The 23,965-nt window shown below is 34.2% G+C and overlaps 3 protein-coding genes across 5 annotated transcripts; 1 reads left to right on the top strand and 2 right to left on the bottom strand.

The window, feature by feature from the left end:
* Window positions 1–3,406: 3,406 nt before the first annotated feature.
* On the bottom strand, window positions 3,407–6,114 carry LOC122605074. Its single transcript, XM_043777946.1, has 7 exons — window positions 5,780–6,114; window positions 5,347–5,582; window positions 5,069–5,278; window positions 4,884–4,973; window positions 4,696–4,800; window positions 4,096–4,380; window positions 3,407–3,625 (listed from the first exon to the last, which is right to left on the bottom strand). Exons 1-7 carry the CDS (start codon window positions 5,922–5,924, stop codon window positions 3,623–3,625), a joined length of 1,074 nt encoding a protein of 357 aa, XP_043633881.1. The 5' UTR covers window positions 5,925–6,114; the 3' UTR covers window positions 3,407–3,622.
* Window positions 6,115–13,827: 7,713 nt separating this feature from the next.
* On the bottom strand, window positions 13,828–19,782 carry LOC122605988 (pentatricopeptide repeat-containing protein At5g03800). 3 transcript variants are annotated; one of them, XM_043778955.1, is made up of 4 exons: window positions 17,154–19,782; window positions 14,881–15,041; window positions 14,615–14,766; window positions 13,828–14,521 (listed from the first exon to the last, which is right to left on the bottom strand). In XM_043778955.1, exons 1-2 carry the CDS (start codon window positions 19,705–19,707, stop codon window positions 15,037–15,039), a joined length of 2,559 nt encoding a protein of 852 aa, XP_043634890.1. In that variant the 5' UTR covers window positions 19,708–19,782; the 3' UTR covers window positions 13,828–14,521; window positions 14,615–14,766; window positions 14,881–15,036. The 3 variants fall into 3 exon arrangements, with proteins under 3 accessions (XP_043634890.1, XP_043634888.1, XP_043634889.1); XM_043778953.1 differs by having other exon boundaries at window positions 14,881–15,056; XM_043778954.1 differs by having other exon boundaries at window positions 14,615–14,784; window positions 14,881–15,056.
* A 924-nt stretch (window positions 19,783–20,706) lies between these two features.
* Window positions 20,707–22,306, top strand: LOC122605013 (protein CHUP1, chloroplastic). Its single transcript, XM_043777877.1, has 2 exons — window positions 20,707–21,542; window positions 21,738–22,306. Exons 1-2 carry the CDS (start codon window positions 20,808–20,810, stop codon window positions 22,194–22,196), a joined length of 1,194 nt encoding a protein of 397 aa, XP_043633812.1. The 5' UTR covers window positions 20,707–20,807; the 3' UTR covers window positions 22,197–22,306.
* Window positions 22,307–23,965: the final 1,659 nt, after the last annotated feature.

Below are 23,965 nucleotides of genomic sequence, written 5' to 3' on the forward strand. Positions count from 1 at the left end.
ATATAAATAAATTTGGAATAAGACCACATATCATATATTTAAGAACTTCAAATTACAATTTTTTTCATATGTATTAAAAGTTATTGCATTATTATCTTCTAACATGATAAGCGTTATTGTATATATGTATGTTTTTCTTGATAGGATAAACACGATTTGCCATTTGTCCTAATTCAATTGATATGTTTTCTATTTCTAATGAAAACATCTATATCAGATACTTTTCTTATTTACAGAAAAGCAGATTAATTCACTTAGAAAAGCTATATGTAGACTGTAGTTGTAAGCGATTAATTCATCATAAAATGAGCCCCACTTAATTACGTTCTAATTATGATTGAATAGAATTTCCTCACTATCCTCTTTCTTAATGTTTTTGGTTATCGTTTGAAGTAAGTCATTCCTTTTTTTTTTTATGATATACACCCCTTTTTTTTATTGTGATTGTTACCTAACAAGTTGATACATTATACTCATATTTCAATGCAGATTGTATTTTGAAGCTTTAAAAAATTAAAGTCAAAAAAATAATATATGTAATATGAAGTTGCACAACGGGTGGTAGCGGGATCTGCTTTATACAACCCACTGACCCTACTATTTGATTTGACTATGAGAAAATTTGTTTTCATCACGGGACGAGTGACGGTTTAAAAGTCTACTCCTTTGTGTAGTATGTAATACTTTAAGTTTTTATTTTTTTCGGGTTGTGTCCTTGTCAATTACCCATGGTTTATAATCTTAATAAGTTGTTGTTTAATAAATAAATAAATAAAAGTTTTGACGATTTAAGGTAAAACTCTAAGAAGTAATACACCTTTAAAATATTTTAGCCGGGTTGTGATAATTACCTAATTAATATTGGGGAATGGCCGGGGAGTACTGGGGCTAGTACGTTTCAAACACACAACGATTGTCAGGATCTCCATTGTGATTTTCCTCAATAATGTATTATGGGGTTATGTTATGTGTATGTGAACATAAGGGTATCTCGTCCTAAAGAAAACATAACATGTTATGCAAAGTACAAGACAAACACAAATAATGACATATATCAGTATGTGTAATGTAATATGCAAACATAGTTTCTATGAATAAAATAAATACTATGAATAAATTAGTTGCTAATTAATTAGAAGTTTGTGATCTCAATCATCAAAGTTTTATTTTAGATTTTCTTAAGAGCAGTTACCTACCACCACACATTTAGTCCCTTAATCTAGTTGCCTTGCATATATAATGGTTCAATGTTTCGGTTTCTTTTTTGTCTTTTCAAATGTAACCACAAGATGTTTCATGATGAATATAGCTTGTGTATATCTATATTAAGCATCAAACCCAACTAGTTAGAGGCACTCCCGGTTTTATCCAAGGTCTTAAGTTCGATCCTCAGTAATAGCAAAACCTTGAGGTTTTTCCCTCTGAATACTTGTAACGGCTCATGGTCAACATCTTGTTATCTATAGTACGTGCAAGACTTCACCATTATACGGAGGAATTATCTCGATGTAGCATATATCGAAAAAATAAATAAATAAATAAAGTACCATCCCCGAACAGCCCACAAGTCTAGCTAGCTATATATATATAAAGAGACTTTATTTGATCATCTCACAGTCCTAAACCAGAACAGACATACTGGCCAATGAATTACAGATCTCTTGCCATCAAACTTTTTCTTTTACTTGGTCTTAAAACTAAGGAATCAAATAATATCAACATCATTGCCATATAGTGGGGCTATATGTATTTTACTCGCATGTTCTGTTTTCTCATTTACATGCAACTTACATTATTTATTGACTTGAAAAGGATGTTGGGAGAGTGGGAGACTCAGAAAAAAGATGGTGGGACATTTTACCCAAGAAATGGGTAAAAGAAATGGAAGGATGGCAAGAACATACTTTCTGGTTCCAAGTTTATTAAACCCATAATGAATATCCGATATAGTGATAATTCTAATTAAACATGTTTACAATCAATGACTAATGATCATAATGGGCTTTGCCTTTATGTAGTTGCAAGATATCGATCGGTCCTTAAACAACAACCTAGCCCGTTCACTATATTTTCGTGGCTTCTCTTTCATTGCACTCAATCTGTTTTAAATCCCACCTAATCTTCCCTCCGCTCTTTCTATATATATGGTTCACTTTGCACAACTACAAAAACAGCAACCGCAATCACCAGTTTAACATATAGCAAGCTCAACTATTGCATTTCCCATTTTTCTTTTAACTCATCACACGATCGATCAGCAACAACCATCACCCAAATTTACATGAAGCCTACTCTACTTATATCAATTAAACCGTCATCTTCTTAACTCATTTCCATGGAACCCGGTTATGGATCATATAATGCACCACTTTGTTATCAAAGCTGTCAAATAACATATGAACAATCTGCATTTTCCTAGGTATATCACAAGTACCTATGAACATTTCACGGATGTTATTTTCCAATGTCTTCCGTGAAAAGACTGTGTTGTCTTGAAGTTACAACACATACGGGCGAAGATCCTCCACATCGTCATCCTGGTTCTCTGACTCGGCACATGATTGCTCATTCCACACAGCAGCCTTAACTTTCTCCGTGAAGCACCTTAAACAATAGATTGCACTGTTCACAAAAAAATGGGATGCAATCTATTATCCAGTATGCACCGTCAATTTGTTTGTCGTGCTTAATGGAGAAAGTTAAGGCGCGCTGTTATATTAATGAGCAATCACCAGCTGAGTCAGAGAACCAGGATGACGATGTGGAGGATCTTCACCAGTATGTATTGCAACTTCAAGACAAGACGGTCTTTTCACAGATGACATTGGAATGGCTTGATAATACTACTAAAATCTGGATTCAAATGGGTGAAGGAAGACAACCCAAGGATCTTCTCGACCATCTAGAAAAAAAAAAAAAAAAAACAAATTGAAATTTCACTACAAGAAAAAAGGTCATTAGTGACCAAAACAATTTGGTCACTAACAGTATAAAAAGTGGTTACTAAAGTTATTGAGTGACGAGAATTCAAGTCGTCACTTTTCGTCACTAAAGGTTCGTGACTAATTTAATTAGAAACCAAATAATAAAAGTGGGCACTAATTAGTAACCAAACCAAAGTCGTCACTAAATTAGTAACGGCCAATTGCGCCACTAAAAACTGGTCACTAATGAATGAAAGTCGTCACTATTAGGCTCAACTAACGGAGCTCTGTTATCTCAATTAGTCACCAGAAAGTTCGTCACTAATTTAGTGACAACATAAGTGGCTACTAATCTCAAATCTAATAATGCAGTTTCTGATATGCTCACTAGAAATGTAATTTGCAATTCATATAAATTCAAAACGACGACTTAGTTTGAACAATAAATTTGCAATTCATATAAATTCAAAACGACGACTTAGTTTGAACAATAAATTTGTATAATATATATCATTGAAATAACAGAAATAACAATATCAACATTATAACAATACCAAAGAGAAAATACCATCTCCGTATCATACCGAATCAATACTAAAGCATTTACCCCTCAATCACTACAAATCAATACTAAATTATAATATGGTCAGAACTTCATCCAGGCTGACTTCTGACATGGAATTTTACCCCTCAACCAATCACTGCAAAAGCAAAATGAACTTTTGTCATTCATCAAAATAGCAGAAATAACAAATAATATAAATTTAACTTTGAACTTTTCTCAAATAATCAAAATAGATCTAAAATCAAAATAGATCCAAATCATATAAATTTAACTTTGAACTTTTCTCAAATAATCAAAATAGATCTAAAATCAAAATAGATCCATCCTACCGAAATTTTATTGATTCATTAAGTGCACAATGCAACAGACATATTCAGTTGGGACAACATGTACGCTAGTGCTCGAGTCCTATCTAAGGTACCTAACTAACTAACTAACTAAGCATTATGTTGTATTAATATCATCTATTGTTCTATTTTCGCAGGCGGTCTAATGTTTAAACTACCTGGGCTAACAAATATTATCATGATGAGAAGCATAAAAGTAGTAGAATATCATCGTAAAAAAAGAAGAAGAAAGAAAGAAATGACCAGAATGTAAACTTACACTATTTTGAGATTGTAGTTTGGATAGACGTGATAACTCTGCCATTATTACAACTTGGTTCTCTTCATACTTCGTTTGCTTTTGTTTCACAACATGAAGTTCTTCCTCTAAGGCTTTTGATTTTTCCTTTTCTGACTCCAATTCCATTCGTAGGTTTTCTGAGTCTAAAACCTTTTTGACTGAAACAGAACGTCCATTTGTATGTCCCGGGATATAATGTAGTACTTTTATACAAATTTCAGCGGGTGAGCAAGTGGAAGATTCTTTCTCATGTAACAATTCATTCTACATAGACCAAACATAAACAAAGATTTTACTAAATAACTTCAAAACAAAGGACCAAACAGAAACCTGAATAGACGAAACACAAACTAAACCCAGTTTTGTAGACCAATCAGAGGACCGAGCAAACAAAAACTTTAAAACAAACCTAACTGCAAAGTGCAAACTTGCACAAAGTCATTAGAATTATATACTTTTTATTTCACATAAGGGGCTGATCTCACAATAATGATATATTATATTGTCACATATGAAAATGAAATCAGTTTTTTTTCAAATCTGTTATAGACATAAAATGTTGGTATTACTGGAACATACCAATATATCGTCAGCCTTCTCATTCACCATTTTCTTCTTCTTTGCTGAAAAGTGGCCAATCTTGTACTTATCTATTGCTGATATTTCTTTTCCTTCTCTTCTTCGTTGTTTCATAAAAATAAAACACACTAGATTAATAATATCAAATAACCAACATAGAATATCCTATCTTGACAAGAACTACTCACCATATCAACGATCCTTGCAATGGAAACCGTCCCAACAGCAGGTGGAACTTCATTCTTTAAGCTGTTTGTCCTATTTTTAGCACTAACTTTCTGCAAAAATTAAATAACAGAAATCAACTTTAACCTACACATGTTTCATATCAATACTTGTAAGATAAAATTGGTTTTAATGTTGTGATATGAACCTGAAATTCTGCGCTAGCAAACTTTTTGCAGAGTAATTCCCAATCAGCACCTTCAATACCTGCAGGGGGGTGCCTGGTTGCATCCTCTTGTGTAGAGAATTTTTTGTAATAACAATGCAACCTATACTGTTTGCTTCTATGTTGGTTTGCTAGCTGTGAGTGTATTGCATGTACCATCAACGGACAATTGGGATCGTAAGTTGAATTTTCCTAGAACCACAATGAAATTGGTGTCAATTATAGAAAGACGACTTAAAGGGAAGCTGAAAAAACCTTACCGTGCATTTGTTGATGATGTCTATCTTCAACATATCATCTTGATTTCTCCAAGTGGTTCCATCAAATTTTGCAAACTTACGCATAACACACCCACCCTTAGTGATGAATCTTTGGCTGTCATCACCAACTATACGCTTGTCATATTCATCAACTTCAAAAATGAACTTTCCCTTGTTCAATCGCCTTTTTTTAGTTTCACCCAAGGTTCTAGATTGAGTTCGGGTATCGAATGTACCTACATATACTCATGTAGATTCAATAAGAAAATTAAATAATACTATAAAATTAAACTCAAAGGAAAGTAGACAAAGCTTGGCTGTGATAACACTCTAAAAAGTTAAATCTAATACCTGATGACAAATTGACTTCAAACATCATATAGGCGAGTTCTATCACAAACTGAAACTTAAAATAACAACTTAATTAGCATACCATGAGAAGGTGAATAATCAATGTTCTCGTCCTGTTGAGAATCACTTGTGTCACTATCAACTTGTGGGGAATCGACTTCATGACCATCTTCCTCCATTTTGTGGGGAGTTGACTTCACTCTCAGTTTGTGGTACCCATCTTGCATGATTTAAAAGAGGTGAGTGAGCTTGCAATGTATCATGAAACTGCCGGTTTTTATCTTGCAACCTAATAGATGCTTGCCCCTTATGACCTCCGAGTTGATGTGGAACATCATTTGTGTTGAATGACTTGTTGATTGACATATATGGTTGTGGAACACCGTGTCTGCTAACTGAATTTTGAGGTTGTGGACCATGTTTCTGACTGGTTTCTTATAATGTGGACCACCATGCCTATCATTTGAATCCTGCGGGTGTAATTTATGGCCACTTGACGTTTGAGGTGGTAGACCATCATGATGGCGACTTGACTGGTAACGTTGTGGTACATCACTGCTTGACTGATGAGGTTTCCTCACATCATAATTGCTACTAAAATTTTGAACACCAGGCATTTTAAATGGCTTTTTAAGTGCTTTGTTACTTGGTCCAACCATCTATATAACAATAAAACAAACAGTTGAGACTGTTAAGATGTCATGAAATAAGACTTTTATATAGTGTACATGTAATACACCTGCTCAATATGTTTAAAAATAGTTTCACCCAATCCCTTCCTATATCTAGAGTAGTCCTAAGTTCCTAACCAATTAACTGCATATATCTATTTTTAACCAAAACATGGATATTAAGTAACAAACTAGAAACTGTTTAGAGTAGTCCTAAGTTCCTATATCTATTTTTAACCAAAAAATCAATCACTTGCACTTTTAAGTTGAACCAACTTATACTCTTTAAAAATTGGTAACTTTAACTTATCATTTTCACCACTATTATACTATCATAACCTATACGAGAGAGAGATAGAGATAGAGAGAGAGAGAGAGAGAGAGACTGACCCTATATGAGCTTGAATCTGGAGGTTTTGAAACCACGGTGAAAACACGGATGTTGTGAGCTTCAATACTGATTCTATTGAGAACACAAACTGTTGAGCTTCAATTTTGAATAAAATGCTTATATATAGATAAAACACAACTCAAGAAACCAGATTTTGAAAAAACACACACACACTAGGTAGATTATATATATATATAAAGATTCAGACATGGAATAGCATTCTTGTATATATAGCACAATCAAAATTAACCAACTCATAAGCTTAACATGCATAACTAGGTAGATTATAAAAAAGTAAATCTAAACCAAAAGCAAAAGCTAAAATCCTATGTCATAGTTAACCTATTCCGAATCTGTAAAATCATTTTCCCATGAGTCCTCATTTTGAGTTGGTTCTGAATTGGTTGAGTCATTGCCATCATCATCTTCGTCATCATCAATGAAACTGTCTTCCATGCCATGAAGTTTTCGATTTGGTTGTCTACCTAAGGCATCACTTAGATGGTGGTAAAGATGTAACCCTTACAACCCTGAAGTTAACCTATTCATTTGACGGTAAAGATGTAACTTGATGGTGGTAAGAATTTCTTACCACCATCAAGTTACATCTTTACCGTCAAATGAATATCCAGATTGCTGCAGCTTGCCGGTTGTAACCCTTACATCTTTACCGTCAAATGAATTTCTTACCACCATCAAGTTACATCTTTATAAGTTGCTTGGATTTACCCGGGAAGGTCTTAGATATGTGACACCCGCCATTCTATAATAAGAGTAAGTAAATCGAGTTAAATACACAGCCTATCTCTCTCTACGAGTCATAAGCCAAAACCTATAACTTTATACTAGACCGTTCCAAAGTTTGATGCGGTTGGTTTATCAATTTGTTAGTACTTCAATCACAATAAGGTCGGCTTCTTATTGTGCTTTAATACTAGCAAGTTCATAAGCTAACATCATCGAACACATATTCGGGTCCCATATAAAATTTCTAATACTTAAGGTCGAGTCTCAACTAAGGTTTAAGTCTAGGCACTCGCTATACGAGGGAATACCTAAATCCCTTAAACCTTGGCTCTGATACCACTTATAACGACACCACTCGATAACGCAAAAGTTTTTTTTTTTTTTTTATGTCCCCACTGCGCCGCAGTGAGGTCGAGTACTTCCACTGCGCCGCAGTGGAAATTCTCGGACCAAAACTGGAAGAACCTCCACTGCGCCGCAGTGGGCTAGGCACGCTCCCACTAAGCCGCAGTGGGAAGAAGAGAGAGATTTGGGCAGTGGGATTCCACTGCGCCGCAGTGGGCTCGGCACGCTCCCACTGCGCCGCAGTGGCCCATTTACCCAGCAACATCAAATTTTTGCCCACAACAAGACTTAACAAAAACCTTTGAACCACAACCAACATTATAAGGAAGTTACGTTCCAGAATTGAAAGTAAGAGAGTTAACCCGAAAACATTCATATTTGCCGAATTAGTTTGATCCATGATCGACCACGCAACTATATGGGTCGATTACCCATTTGACATGCTACAACCAAACCAACTATCCTTATCAACTCCAAAAGACAAGAACATGACCAAGTACAAAACATATCAAAATATGGCCAATAACAACCAAAATGTACCATGAGCCAATGTCAAGAGGGACAACTAGGTTTCTAACCAAATCATGCTATTCTTCTGAGAATGGCCAAGATACCTTCCAACTATCTACAATCCCTAGCAACTTCGTTCTCTATTCTTCGAGTCAAGCAAACCTAGTTCCTTCTTCCGGAACCACCTAAAATCAAAAGGGTAAACATCTGAAAGGTAAGCGAATGCTTAGTGAATATGCTTGCATAATATCATATAAACGAAGGAGGGCAATGCTCAAGGGACTGTTGCATATGGACTATGACACCGTCGTGTCATATCCATAATACTCACCCTTGGGCTAGGCATTACATGGATCCATATAAGCAAATGATTACCATCACAATTAAACAATAACAGATGCTCCGCATGAGCCTATGGCCACCAATTAGGCCTGTAATCAAGCTCAACCATAAACATGGGACTTAACGCCAAATCAATTACCACCACGGACTCACTCAACATGAATGGTAATTGACCCGACGAATATACAATTTATGCAAGTATACTCACCTCCTTCACGACACAACAAATAATCAAGATAACCGCAAATGCACAAAACCAAGCTTTCAACCTATCAACATATCATAATGCACATATAAGACACCATTCACATTTCCTAGCTATTTCACTAAAGCTAAACCAACCTTTCACTAGCATTCCTAACCCTAACCCTTCCCATTAAGTCATTGAGTTGCTTACTTAACAAAATCTCATATTACCCAAGGATTCATCATCATCATCAACATCATCATGTAGCTAGCAAAGTCACCATTTCCTTATTTGGAGTTTCACTACTAACATTCTCATTATTAAAGATTTCAACATGCAACTCAACGACACAATCATAATATACAAGAATTTTGGGGAAAAACTCATATAGGCACTCATTACTAGCAAAATCCCCAATTTCACCTTACAAGAACCCTAATTCAAAGAAAGGAAAAGAAATTAGGTTAAGAATTCTATACCTCAATGATGGAAGATAAAAGATTAGGGTTTTCAAATCACAAACTCTTCCCTTTTTCTTTCAATAATTCGGCCACCACCACTACTCCAACTCAAACCCTAAATTTTCAATTTCTTAATCATATGAGGTTATTGTTATGATGATTCTTGGATAATTTAGTAGTATTGCATGAAGGATTTAGTTGAGGTTTTCTTTGAATTAAGAAGAATTATGGAGAAGAAGAAGAAAGGATGAGTTAGTGGAAATGTGAATAACCCATAACAATGTGGCTGGCACTCCATATGGATGCCACGACCCATTTAGAATTCTGATGATAAAATACCGGCTATCCGTTAACGTTCCAACTAAATTAACCCCATAATCAAAAATAAAATATTAGGAACTTATTTTAATGTCAAAACTACAAAAAGGGGTTATTTTATTACCTTAAAATTATTGGGGTGTTACACTCTAAGTTCAAATCACTAAATACCATGCATACTTTAGCATAGATAATCACTTTTTGACAAATCCACAGTCACTTTCAGTCTTATTGTCATAATTATGGTATGTTACAAATAAAAGATACACGGATGGAAGTAGAAATTACATTGCGATGCCCAAAAACAAGCCATAGTACGGTTAGGCAAATTATATATATATATATATATATATTGCCGGTAGAGCTGAGAGAAAAAAAATTGAATTCTCTCGCTTCTGATTGGCTGATGGTTTTATTTTCTTGTATTTTGATTGGTTGAGTCTAATTTTGGAAATGATTTAACATTTATTTATACAAGAATCTTTTCATTAATGAAGTTAAATATAAAACAAATATATTAGTAATATATTTGGCTATTTTAAAGAAGAGGCTTAATATTAGATACAAACAAATTTTTTAAAGAAATATAATAGTTCTGATTTATTTTTAATTTAACTTGAACATAATAAAAAACAAATTAATTTATATGGGTTGGTAAATTGATTGCGGTCTATATAACTAGAACACAATTGCCAAACATAACGAGAATATTAGCTTATCAACATTATTACTATATATTGTTAAACATATGATTTTTTAAAGTTCGTTTAGAAAAAGTGGGATTATGTACTCCACCATTATTGTCCATGCATAATTATATATTTATAATATTTTACAATATCTTAAGAGAGGGTTTTTTACATATCTTCATCCTTTTAAAAAAAATCCTTAAAAAAATACAAGAGTTATAATTATTTATAGTGTATAATTTTACTCAAATTTATAATTAATTTTTTTAACCAATAAGAGTTTTTTTTAGCATACATAAAAATTCATAGAAAGCTCTATATATGATATACGTTTGTCAATTAGGACCACCCCAATTGGGTTGACAGGTTAAAAATCTTTAACCTTAATTAGACCCACTAAAGTTTCATATCATAGATTACAACCAAGACCCAACTCGCGTCAACCTGTAGGTTTGTGGGTTATTAGGTTAAATGGGTTGTTATAGGATCAATATAGTCAAATGAGTTGTTTTCTAGACAAATTGGTTGACGAATTGAAATGTCAAATGTGTGGTTTTGTGTCAAACGGATCAGTATTAATTATAAATAAATTAATATAAAAGTATTTCATGTTGGGAGGTGGACCTAGAGGTGTACAAAAAAACGGGTTGAAACCCGAACCCGAAAAAGAACTTGAACCCAAAATTGGTCAACAACCGGGTCTGACCCAACCCGGCGGTTACTAACCGGTTTGGGTTTTCGTTTTTATATCGGATTTAGATTGGTTCTGGCTCGGGTTTTGGTAAAAAAAAACTGGTAAAACCTGGTCAATACCCAGTCAAAGTTTGACCAAAAACCGGTTTCAAACCGGGTCGAGTTGGGTCAAACCCGTTTTTGGTCCCGTTGACCAAAAAACCGGGTTGGGTTAAGTAAAAACTGTTTTTGTACACCACTAGGTGGATCTGAAAACCCAAGAAGCCAACCCAAACTAACCTGAAAAAAATTAAGTTGTTGGGTTGGCAAGTTGAGATACCTGACCTAAAACTGTTTTTCTTCAAATTGGGTATCAGATTAGATCAACTATTGACAACCTTAACATGATATACCCAATATTACACGTGTGTAAAATTTTATCTGAACTTTATATTCAATTTATCGTATTAAACTTCATATATCAATAAACATGAAAAAAAAAGTACTAATATTATAAGACTCATAAATATATCAATGAACAAAACTAAACATTCATCTTTACTATTAAACTATATGTTTTTTTTTCTCTCTTTCACAATACATTTTCTAATAATTTGACGTATATTTTTTTGCAATGTATGATGCATATATCAATTTGTATTTTTACCCGGTCACAGACCGGGTATTAATCTAGTATAAATGTTGGACAAAGTTATATATATATATATATAGATATGAACATAAGTATTATTAGGTAAAATATATGCAAAAATTTGTTCATATATATGAACATTAAGTTATAATGTAAAGGTCCTGATGATTCTTCTTATTCAAATGTTTTTCAAATGAACCTAGGGGAACCTTATTTTCAGAACCCATTTTTTTGTAAAAACCGTAAAAACTCCTAAATTTCATATTAGATAACATGTTTTTCTTGTTCATTCACATGTGAAAACGTCATAAAAACATATGTTGTAGAAATTTTTTTTTCAAAACCTTATATATATAACCGTTTATTACATGTGAACAGAAAATGTGAACAAATTCATTCACAAGGTCACAAAAAGCTATTTTGAAGGTTTCTTAAAAAAGTTTCTTCTACAACATACTTTTTTATATTATTTCACATATGAATGAACAAAAAAACATGTGAACAAATACATATTTTAAGAGTTCTCATGGTTCTTACAAAATAAATGGTTCTCAAAATAAGGAAATATATATGTATATAGTGAAAAGTTATTTTGGGAACCCTTTTTTTTGCGAGAACCTTTGAGAACTTTTTAAATCAAGCTCAACCGATGATTATTCTTTACATGAAAATTGTTTTTTAATTTTTTCTGAATAACTTATGTGTAATTTTAAAGTTTTTAATTGTGTGGAGGCATGAATTATCATCCATTATACAATTATGTGGAGATTTGGATTCTTGATCACATGTGCACGAATATTGCTATGATCCCATGGATGATAGCAATATTCGTGCACATGTGATCAAGAATCCAAATCTCCACATAATTGTATAACGGATGATAATCCATGATCCATACAATTATAGACTTCAAAATTACACATAAGTTATTCAGAAAACAATCAAAAACTTTTCATGTAAAGAATAATCATCGGTTAAGCTTGATTTAAAAAGTTCTCAAAAGTTCTCGCAAAAAAAAAGGTTCTCAAAATAACTTTACCCTATATATATATATATATATATATAACGTCTCACATGTGAAGTTGAGAGACGCGGGTTCAATATTTGAGATGCCCAAATCATAAGGGTATTAAGCGAAAGTATTTACCTACATTGGGCTTTGGTAGAGAGAAATAAAATTAACTCAAAAATTCAATAAATTCCTTTTAGTTGGTAACATTGGAAAAAATCATTAAAATTGTTTTTGGTCAAAAAAATCCAAGAAAAAAAATCATTTAAAATTGTTTTTGGTCAAAAAATCCAAGAAATGAAATAAAATTTTAATACAATAACTACGAGCAACATCATCGCCTTCTTCGCCGACGTGTTACCAACAAGAAAAGAGTACTATTAAAACAACATCACGTGAAAATTATTTAACCAAGAACAGCCAATAAAGAACAATTGCTTCAAATCAAAATCATGTATACAATAAAGAACAACATATTTGTATTTATGTTACAAAACCTGTGGATTAAATCAAAGAAACTCTTCTGCTCATTTAAGATCTTTTCACGAAACTAAATCTCAAGATAAAAATACGATTGAGATCTGTATAAATTGAGCACCAACATGAAAAACCTACCCATGGAGGTTGAAAGCAGATAATAAGACCGTGGATGGCAGTGGGGGACGGAGGAGGATGATAGGGGAAGGCCGGAAGGGAACATCAGAGCAAATAATTGGGAGGGTCTAGGGTTTTGAACAATTGTTTATTTGGGCTTTGGGGGGAAAATGTGCTATTCACGTGATAGTTGATATATACCCCTCTTTTTTAAGAAGTAAACTATTTCTCTTGAAAAATTAAACGGAGAAATCTTCTTCACAAAAACTATTTCCACACAAAATGAAGAGAAATGAAAATACAAAGGAAGCATTTCCCTGAGAATTTACATTTCTCCGTGTTGCTTTTTCTCAGACCAACCAAACGAATGAAATGAATTCATTTCAGTTTCTCCTCATCCATCTCCTCCTACCAAACATACCCTTAGAGGGTGAGATGATGGGGATCCAATGTGGTTCCGAGGACACAGTACACTCCTTTACCCTGACTAATATAGAATAGAAATAATACTACATCAACGTTAAAGTCGTAAAGCTTAAATTATTCTGGTAATATCAAAGATATATCATTATCTTCTTTAAACATTGTCACCTTATTTGGATTACAAATATAAAGTTCTCATATATATATTCATTAGAAATAAGAATTTTACTTGAATCCTGCTGAAAAATCTGCAGGCCTTGTCCCAAGAACAGCAAGTGCATATGACCTTATTCATTGTGTTTCGTTCATGGATTTGTGTTTCGTCCATATATCGGGAACGACAACCTCCGCGTATGGTCAATTGATAGTGGAACGCTCTATCAAAACAGCTTTGGTGAGTGTTGGGTTTCCTGCCCAAGCCATTGTCGCTTTGCACCTGATTGTGATAGCCTTCTCGATACCTTATTGGAGCTTTGTAGTCTGTTTCCCGTCAACCTTTTCCCACAATATAATACCTCAACTTAGCTTCTATGTATAGGCTGATACGAGCTCTAACTACCGACACTTACCAACTCCGTGAGAGCATATAGAAAGGGCCAAAGATTTATTTCTGGAAACCTTGACCACCCAAGACCCAAATGTATAACCAACATAATATAAACACTTTGGTATTGGGCTAGCATGCAATGGAGCCAAAAGTAAACTCAAGACTGGTCTTGAACAAGTTACACAGACGGCTGAGTCAGATGTTTGACTTAAGGGTAAGTATAAGCCATGCAATGATAGTCTAATAGACAGGTGCAGATGGACGAACTGTGAGGAACCAATATAAATGATCAAAAAAACATCAGTAATTAACGAAATACTAATAGCAATTTTGAAGTATCAACGTAAACAGTTTCCGACCTTTAAACTTGCCTAAGGAGTCGTCCATCTAAGATATCATTCCAGAACCCCTTTATGTGGCCATTTTGCTGCTTAAAGCAACATGTTCCATCCTTCTAGCTCATTGATTGTAGAGATAATAGCCACCTTTTTACAGTTTGTCCCCTCTCTACCTGCACAGGTGACCCAAACTTGTAACAAGATAACTAGTCTGTGTTAGCAAGGACACAAATTTAGAGAAAAGCCTCAAATATTACTTTACATGTCAGAAGTTAGCAAACATATACCCTTTCATTGGCTGGTAGTCTGGTACATATAGTCCATGTATCATGTCTCAACATAGGTATGGTGTTTCGCACTTGCAATCAACTTGTGAAAAGCTGCAAGAAGCCTCTCCCCCTTATTAAGTTCCAAGAAGCCCTTCAATTCTTAAAGACATGTTGTCAAACTGCCATAACAAATTCTGAAGGATTATATAGAAACTACTTAAAAATATATATTTACACTATCATTACGCATGGCGTAGATTAAACAGCTATTATAAACGAATCCTATGTGGTTGTTTAAGACACAGGCCACAACTCCTGCTCATATATACTTGGTCAAAATACAACTGTTAAATTTATACACGTTATAGCAAAAGGTGTGCCTAGAGTCCAAGACTAAAGGAGCATCAAGGTGCTAGGTTGAAACATTACCCTGTGGAAAGTAATCCACTCTTATAAAGCACATTTTGAGAAATATTTAAGCTCAATATGCAGGGAATTTGAGTTCTATGTGGGGATTGAAACTCAAGTCATCTTGTTTGACTTATCACACCAAGAATGAGGTTTAAGAAGTTTTATCATAGGTGAAAGCCTTCTTACTACAGATATTAAGATATGCTTAATTATGCCATTCAATGTATATGGACCACTTTTGCAACGGCCACAACTACTGCTGTTTTGGGATATAGCTTTCTCACTGGATATATATTGGCTACTCGGCCTTGCAGGCTTGTACGTCATACGACACCCTAAAATAGAATGGAATTGAACAACAGAACAGATTGAGCAACGTATAGAATGGGTGGTCATTACTGGCATTAGAAATAATTTGAACTGTATGCAATTACTTTATAGACCTTGTATTACTTCTTTTTTTTTTTTGAAAAATAATACAGTTATGTAAATGGTGGAGGTTAAAGATATTTTCTAGTGATTCTGTCAAGGAACGGAAAAACAATCTGGGGACCTTGATGAATGGAAAATGTGGATGTGGATGGAATGTCATTCCAATTGGAATTAGTCATTCCATTCCATATATCATCACAAACAACAATTTTTCATTCCATATGAATGATTTATTCCATTCCATCCCTCATTGCAACGTATCAAACAGGCAAACCGCAAACATGACCTAAGGGAACCATGACTATGAGGCACATGCAACCATTGCCTCAACTACCAATGATCCTATCAAACCAATATAACAATAATATGATGGGAATTACATCATAGTGGGTTCACTACATGTATATGGACATCAAACTACCAAAGTAAAATTCATTAAATCTACATGCAATATCTACTTGAATTATCTTAATTAGTGAAGCTCATCATATGTCCACTTATATCTATCAAACAAAAGTAAATGAAATTACTAAACCCATAGATCATTCCTAATAACTTGTAATTCATTTTCAAATGCAGAAAAAGATGCAGATTCCAATCACACCTAATCCTGTTCAGTGGATCTAAAAAGACTTAAAGAGTTACAAACCAACTAATCTCCAAAATCAAGAGATCATTACCGATGCCAAAACTAGAATGCAAACTCGGGCTTGACGTTAGATATTGCAAAAAAAGGCTAAATGAGACTGATTGCCATAAGGCCAGTAGGTGGATTCAAGAACTACTGCATCTAGTGGATATAAGTAACTTTGACTTGATATGTAAGAACAAACTTGCCTTAGACAGGTATATGAATATCTTTAATATGTAGGAATAAATTCCCATCCAAATCAACAACATATTTAGATCATAACATATGAATCACAAAACATCCCTTCTAAAGCAGTAAAAAAAGATGTATCTCCAACATTTAAGAAGTTGCTTCAGCTGGTATTGATGCATAATTACTAGAAATGACAACACAGTCAGGCTGGGCGAATTACATAACACATAACAGATTAAAACCGTTGTCATTTTTAGAATGAGTCTCAAAGGGCGGAACCACAAACAATTTATCAAGTTATCAACTTTTCCTTTCTTGCGTTTTACTTGATTATAAACTATCATATGGCATTCTACATACATTTTAGGTGACTTTCAAGCGATTTAACCTACTCAGTCTGGTTCATGTGTTTCCGTTTTGGCCAAAATTCAAGGTTTTAAGCATTTGACTTGTCACAAACAGAAGGTAATCTAAGTGACCCGTTTACCAATAAATGGGTCAGGATTGTAACCTCTAATAATGACAACTACATATTGTTATCAGAAGATGATTTAATGAAAAATATGGTATACACATGCGTAAAGCATAACAACACACATGTATGTGCATGAAATAGATCACGTACCTTTGCATGTACATTCACCATTGACAAAACAATGGAACCCTGAAGCATCCCGCACTTGAATCTCCCTCTTGGTGACAATAGAAACATACTTAAAGAAAGCATGACAGTCCCCACAAAGAAGGATATTCTTCATAACACGAACTGGCATTCTACCTTTATTCATTAAAAGACCATAAGTGACAGCTAGTTTTGCACTATGGTAGTACAAAAAATCCCTTTTCTGATGCTCCTCCACTTCATGAAGCACAAAACTAGTATCCGGCATATACCCAATTTTCAAGCATTCCAAAACTAAAATGTCTAGCCCACTATAAATGTCTTTAGATTGGGTATGAGATTTATCTCTTGCATAGAACGAATGAACCTTGTTGTCATGAATAATCCAGCTTTTTCCAGGTCGTTTTTGAAAGCCTTTTTCTCTCATCTCTTCACGTGTTGTTTCAGAACAATGCCATCTCCCAGAAGCGGAATATAAATTTGATACAAGTATGTATGTCGATGGATCATTAGGCTTCTTAGCAAGAATTTCTTTTGCAGCCTTTTTGCCAATAACAGTATTCATATGAGTTCTAGAACTATCAAGTAAAGCTCTCCATACAAAAGGGCTTGGTTCATAAGGCATTTTCTTGATAATGTCCTCAGCCTCTTCAAGTAGACCCCATTTCCCAAAAACACTAACCAATGACGTGTAATGATTTGAATCAGGTTCAATGCCGTAAGTGGTTTCCATGGACTGAAAAAATGTATAACACTCGCTAACCATATTTGAGGCGGTGTGTGTGTATGCTGATATTATCAAGAGGGTAGTAATCGAATCTGGCTTTATGTTTTCCCATTTCATGCTTTCCCATAAATCTAAGGCGCTGTCCCCTTGCTTGTGAAAGATATAACCAGCCATCAAACTATTCCAAGAAACAACGTCACGCTGTTTCATGTTATTGAAAGCCTTAATGGCAGCAATCATGTTGCCACATTTACTATACATTCCAATTAATGCATTTCCAACTTTTATATCATAAAATAAATCTAATTTCAAGGCACTGGAATGGATTTGCTCACCGATTTTGTCAAACCCTAGTGTCGCGCAGACACCAAGGACGGTAGTCGATACAATTTCATCAATGAACAAGCTGTTTTCAGCTTGACCTTTGAAGAACATCTCGAGTGCTTCATACGGAAGCCCGTTTCTAGCATACCCACAAATCATTGATGTCCATATAATCGAACTGTTTTGGGTTAATGACTGGGAATGGAACATTTCTTCTGCATCTGACATCCTTCCGCATTTTGTGCACATATCAAGCAACGCAGATTCAATCCGGTCATTTGACCCAAACCCACACTTTAAAACGAATCCATGAATCATTTCACTGGTGCTTTTATCTGCAAAAAACCCACAAGCATTGATAACAATTGTCAAGGAGAAATCATCCAACTCTACACCATCTTCCACCATCCTGCAAAACATACACAAAGCTCTTGACGAAAAACCATTTTGACAAAATCCGTGTAAAAGGGCATTATACGAAACACAGTTCCTCTCAGGCATTTTTTCAAAAACATCCACCGCCATCTCAACAAGTCCAGAATCCATATACACCGATATCATTTGTGTCCAGGTAATCACATCTTTAACAGCCATTCTATCAAACAAACGCACCACGTCCTTTACGTTACCGTGTTTGCTATAGAATCCAATTAGCGCGTTACCAACGCTCAAATCGTCATCCAAACCAAACTTTATTACACGGGCATGAACCGCACGCCCATCCATGACCCCACCACGTTCAGTACAGCCACTCAAAACTGTCGAAACAGTAAACCCGTCAACTTCAAATCCTAAATCACTTTTCAACAAATCACGAGACAACTCCAACGCTTTTTCAACCAAACCCTCCTTAACCAAACACGAAATAACCGTATTCCAAGAAGAAATATTCACAATTCTTCTCTCAGACATTTCATCAAACACCTTAACTACATTATCCAAAAAACCACCACATTTCCCATAAAACCCCATTAAAGCATTACCCACATAACCATCATCAACAAACCCAAGTTTAACAACCAGCCCATGAACTTGACAACCCAAACCCGAATCCAAAACCCGACCACAAGCAGTCAAAATGGCAACAAAAGTATACGCATTCGGGACGATACCAACGTCCCGCATTTCGAAGAAAAACCCAACAGATTCATTAAACCCACTACTTGACTTAGCAAACCAAGATATGAGTGAAGTGAATGTAACAACATCTGGGTTGGTGATACATTTATCAAACACTTTGTATGCATAACTTGGAAGGGCTAATTTGAAATAAGATGAAATTAGGGTGTTGAAAATGTAAGTTTTTTTAATAGGGAGTTTGAGAAATGAAGCGTGGATTGATTTTGTAAGATGGGTGTTGTTGTTTTGGACTGAAAGATTGAGTAAGTTTGTGTAGGGGTCTTTTTTGGTGTGATGTTTTTGTTTTTGCTGGATGGATTTTGGTGAAGAAGAAGAAGAAGATGGAAGATAGAGAGGGGGTGGTTTGAGGACGTTAATTGTAGCCATGGATGATGATTGATACAGAAAATAAGGTGGATGGCTTATTAGCTTATCGAAGTTTAAAAGAAAACGATTTCATCACTTTAAAACCTCACACATTCATAGATTAAAAACGTGCTGGTTAGAATTGTAGAAGTAACTTTGCTCGAAAAAATGATTGGGTTGGTGACCACACTTAAGCCACATTTTTTCTCGTGCTTCTTTCAAACTTTTTATTTAATTATTTTTTATTTAAACCACCGGGAATTATCAATTGGAGAAACTTGAAAGATTTGATCTATTACTTTACTTCGCTGCCTCTTACATACTCTTCAAGATGGTTGGCATAAGTTGCTTATTTGATTCGTCTTTCAAATACCAGGATGAAGTTGCGTTCAATGAACTTGTGGTCTTCCGGCTAACCTTACGACTTAGTCGTCAACGGTTTTTGTCAAAGGTGGACCAGTTTTTTACTGGATTTTTTCCCCAAAAAATTGAACCTGACAATTTAAAACCTGAAACTGAAACTAGTTTTAAACCATCAGGTTTTTCAAAACCCAAAGCAGTTTTGGTCAAACCCAGTTTTGACCGGGTTTGGTTTCAGTTTTCCTAACCCGGTTTTATAGAAACTGGTTTTTATGTGCACTGTTTAGGTAAAAATTTTATTTTTGTGTTAAGAGATAGTATTCCCTTTCGAAAAACTATTAACTTGCATTAAAAACCCACAATCTCGGTTTCTTGGAATCATGTTGACGAGTTACATGATGCAAAAGCTACCTTTAAATTAATGTTAGTATGAATGCAAATTCTGATCAATTACACATACATTATCATGTACGACTACAAAAAATGGAATCAGATTCCAAACAAATTTGATGGATTGAAAGAAGAACAATAAAGTTGCATTTGTGCAATTTGTGACCACTAAGTGTGCCCCAAAAGCAACCAAAATACTACATGTCCAAAAAGATAGCTTAAAGTATAACACAAAAGCAAAGAATATGCATCACAATATTTCTAATCAATAACACGTTTGTAATTATAATGTTCTCCATCTTAAATACTTTTATCAAAAACACATCTACAACAAACATTGTTTTCAGAAAATATTATCAAAAAATTGAAATATGGAAAGCAAAGGTTCAAAAGAGTTGATCAAGTCAATCTTGATCATGGCAGGAATCCCTATTGCTTTTTCTGTTGCTTGTTCTTTGATTGCTAGGATTAAAGATAGAAAAAATGCTAAATCATATCAGGTTCAAATAAACGAAAGCGGTTTCTATGGAGACGAAGAAGATTATATCGAAAATGCCCATGATCCAAATCATCTCAAAGAACATATTTCCTCCCTTAAGAGTAAGATTCTAGAGCTTCAAGAGCTCGAAAAGGAGATAGAGGTTCGGTTCTTTAGATTCATTGACTTGAAAGACCAAGAATATGCATTGATGGAGATTCAAAACAGTTTGTGTATGGAGAAAGAACGAGCTGAGTTCATGAAAAGGGAGGCGTCATCGATAGAGGCAGAGAACAAGAAGTTTGATGAAATGGTGATGGAATACCTCAAAGCGGTGGGAGAACTTGAGACTTTGAGGTTGGAAAACGGGTTGCTTCAAAGAAGGGAGAAGAAGCTTTTGAAGAAAAGTAGAGAAAGTTCTAGGTTGATTAAGAAACAAAAGTTGAAGATTGAAGCTCAAGAAGCCCAAATGTTGATAAACGAAGCCGATTCAAAAAGAAAGGAAATCGTGATCGAGGGATTCGAACATGAAGTTGAGGAAATTCGAGGTGTGATCAACGCTTTGCTGGATGAGAAGAATGAGGTTTTGCATAAGTTAGAGATAGCAGAAAATTCACTTTCATTCAAGGTAAATTTTGTAGTGGTAAAAAGATAGACCGATTTGATAATGGGTCAAAACAGGTCTATTTTGAGGAAAAGAGTTGGGTCGATTTTTTACCCATTTTTAAACATAAAACATAGACAAAATCGACTCATTTATAACTAAATAATTTGAAATCGACAATTCTTAGGATTTTTGCGTCATAACTTATTTTATTTCTAGATTGAAGCGGAACGTATACTCAAGGAAAACCACAATCAAGCAGTAAAAGAGCTAGAAAACCTAAAGAAGGATCGAGCCGGTGAACTAAAAGAATTGATATACTTACGATGGTGTCACGCGTGTCTAAAACACGAGCTGGCAAGAAGAAATCAAATCGAGCAAGAAAGAAAAGCTGAAGAGAATAGAGTTGATGATCATGAGCTAGGATTGGTGGAAGATATAGCTCCGGAAGAGTGCATAGCGCATGAATCGGACAATGAGAGCGTGGTATGCAATGTCGAGCCATTTTTCAAATCGGGCCAAAGACATCGAAAGAGACGATGGTTGGCTAGGAAATTTAGAAAATGGGTTGAAGGAAATGAGAAGCATCATGACACCAAGTGTTTTGGAAGCCATTCTGTTGTTGATGAGACTGAAGAGCCACATTCAGCGGGTAGAAAATCGTTTTCTAGTGTTTGAAAAATTGTCTAAGAGCATCTAAAATATATATATATATATATATATTCGTCAAAGTTATGTAACTTGTATGCGTACAAAAGTATTATATGTAACCCATATATATTCGGGCATCGATTCCCTCTAGTTATTAGTAACTTGAGGGGTAAAGTTAGGAAGATATTTGAATTAAAGTTAAATGTCAAGATTAAATAATCGTATTTAAATCTTAACCTTTGATTTTAAATCAAGGGTCAAGATCCCTCCAACTTTACCCCTCAAGTTCTTTTGTGATGTTTTGAATTTGTTTGATTTGGCTCATTTTTGGTTAGTTTTTTCAATGACTCTTGTCCAATCTTTATATGTTGATTTAAAAAAGCGAGTTTTGTTAAACGCAACCCTTAGGGCTGTAATCAAGGTTTAAATAGTTGTATATTTACCATAAAATTCAGGAGTGAACTTTTAATATGGAAGGTACAAATTGTTATGTATATTAAATGTAGGCCTAACGGTTGCGTTTAATATTTTTATAAAAAAAATAATTACCAAGTGATGTTTGTTTTTGCTTAAAAGATCTGCAAAATGTGTGCAACATACATACATAGTGGTTTTCTTTAAAAACAATTTTTATCTTCATTTCTAAAAAAATTTTGCTCCTAATTTCTTGGTTAAAGAAAATTCTCTTTTTAAGTAAAAAATAACACAAATAACATAAATGCTAAAAAAAATAAAAAAAGTATAAGCAACATAATTTGGGACATAAACATTCTAAAAGTTACACTATAAACATTCTAAAAGTTATCCAATGATACATAGTCTATACTTTAATATTAGGGGAAATGATAGATACTACAAGATTGTGAAGAAATAATAATCCATTTTGCCCTTTGAATTTATTAGATGTACATATTAAGTCTCTAGTCTGTGAGAGTAACAATACCTAGCTTACGTATTGCTTACAGTACCTATATTTTCCCCTAAGTATTATATAAAAGTTCTAACCTCATATCTAAAAGTTTGAATTTTGAGACATTCAAAATGAGCATTCTTACCTAAATTAATTAATTTACATTATAAGTTTCTAATCTTTTAAAGTATATCCACTAAGGCTCTTTAAATCAATTAACTACATCACTTGTCATAGTCATCACCATTCATCGTCGCCACCATTATACCACCGGCACCGCAGTATTGTGTGGTTATCTCTCTAGTTAATATATATAATAACAACGTTATCACATTGTACATTATTATCAAAGTATCAATAAATAAGTGTAATTTGCAATGAACAAAACGGGTGTTGATCAAAGACATACACCCAATGCAGATGACTAATAGACCAACTTCTCTTCTCTCTATAGAGATTACCTCCCTAGATCTAAGCTTGAGAGATCTTGATTTCCTCTTTAGCTTTGCTTCGATTTGCCATCGAGAATCTTTTTTTAAAAATAAAGGCTAAGCGAGAAATCCTTCTAGAAGAAGGCTTCCTATCTTTACGTAAGGTAAAACTTATTACATCATATCTTTCTTATATATATATTTTTTTTTTCGGAATTGAGTATTATTGTCCATTGTCAATTTTTTAAGTTAGAAAAAAAAATGTTATTAGATGAAAACCGCCTGATTGATTTATCATTTGGTTTACATAATGTATGAGAATTTTAGTGAAGTTAAATCTAAATAAAAAAGTTAGATTTCATTCCATCAAAATTTTTAAAATAACACCCGATTCTTCGTTACTCTACCAACATGTAGGTGTAGCAAGTCCAATTATTTATTCTTGTTTTGAAACC

This window comes from Erigeron canadensis, chromosome 6 (genome assembly GCF_010389155.1).
Source record: "Erigeron canadensis isolate Cc75 chromosome 6, C_canadensis_v1, whole genome shotgun sequence".
Classification (NCBI taxonomy): Eukaryota; Viridiplantae; Streptophyta; class Magnoliopsida; order Asterales; family Asteraceae; genus Erigeron; species Erigeron canadensis.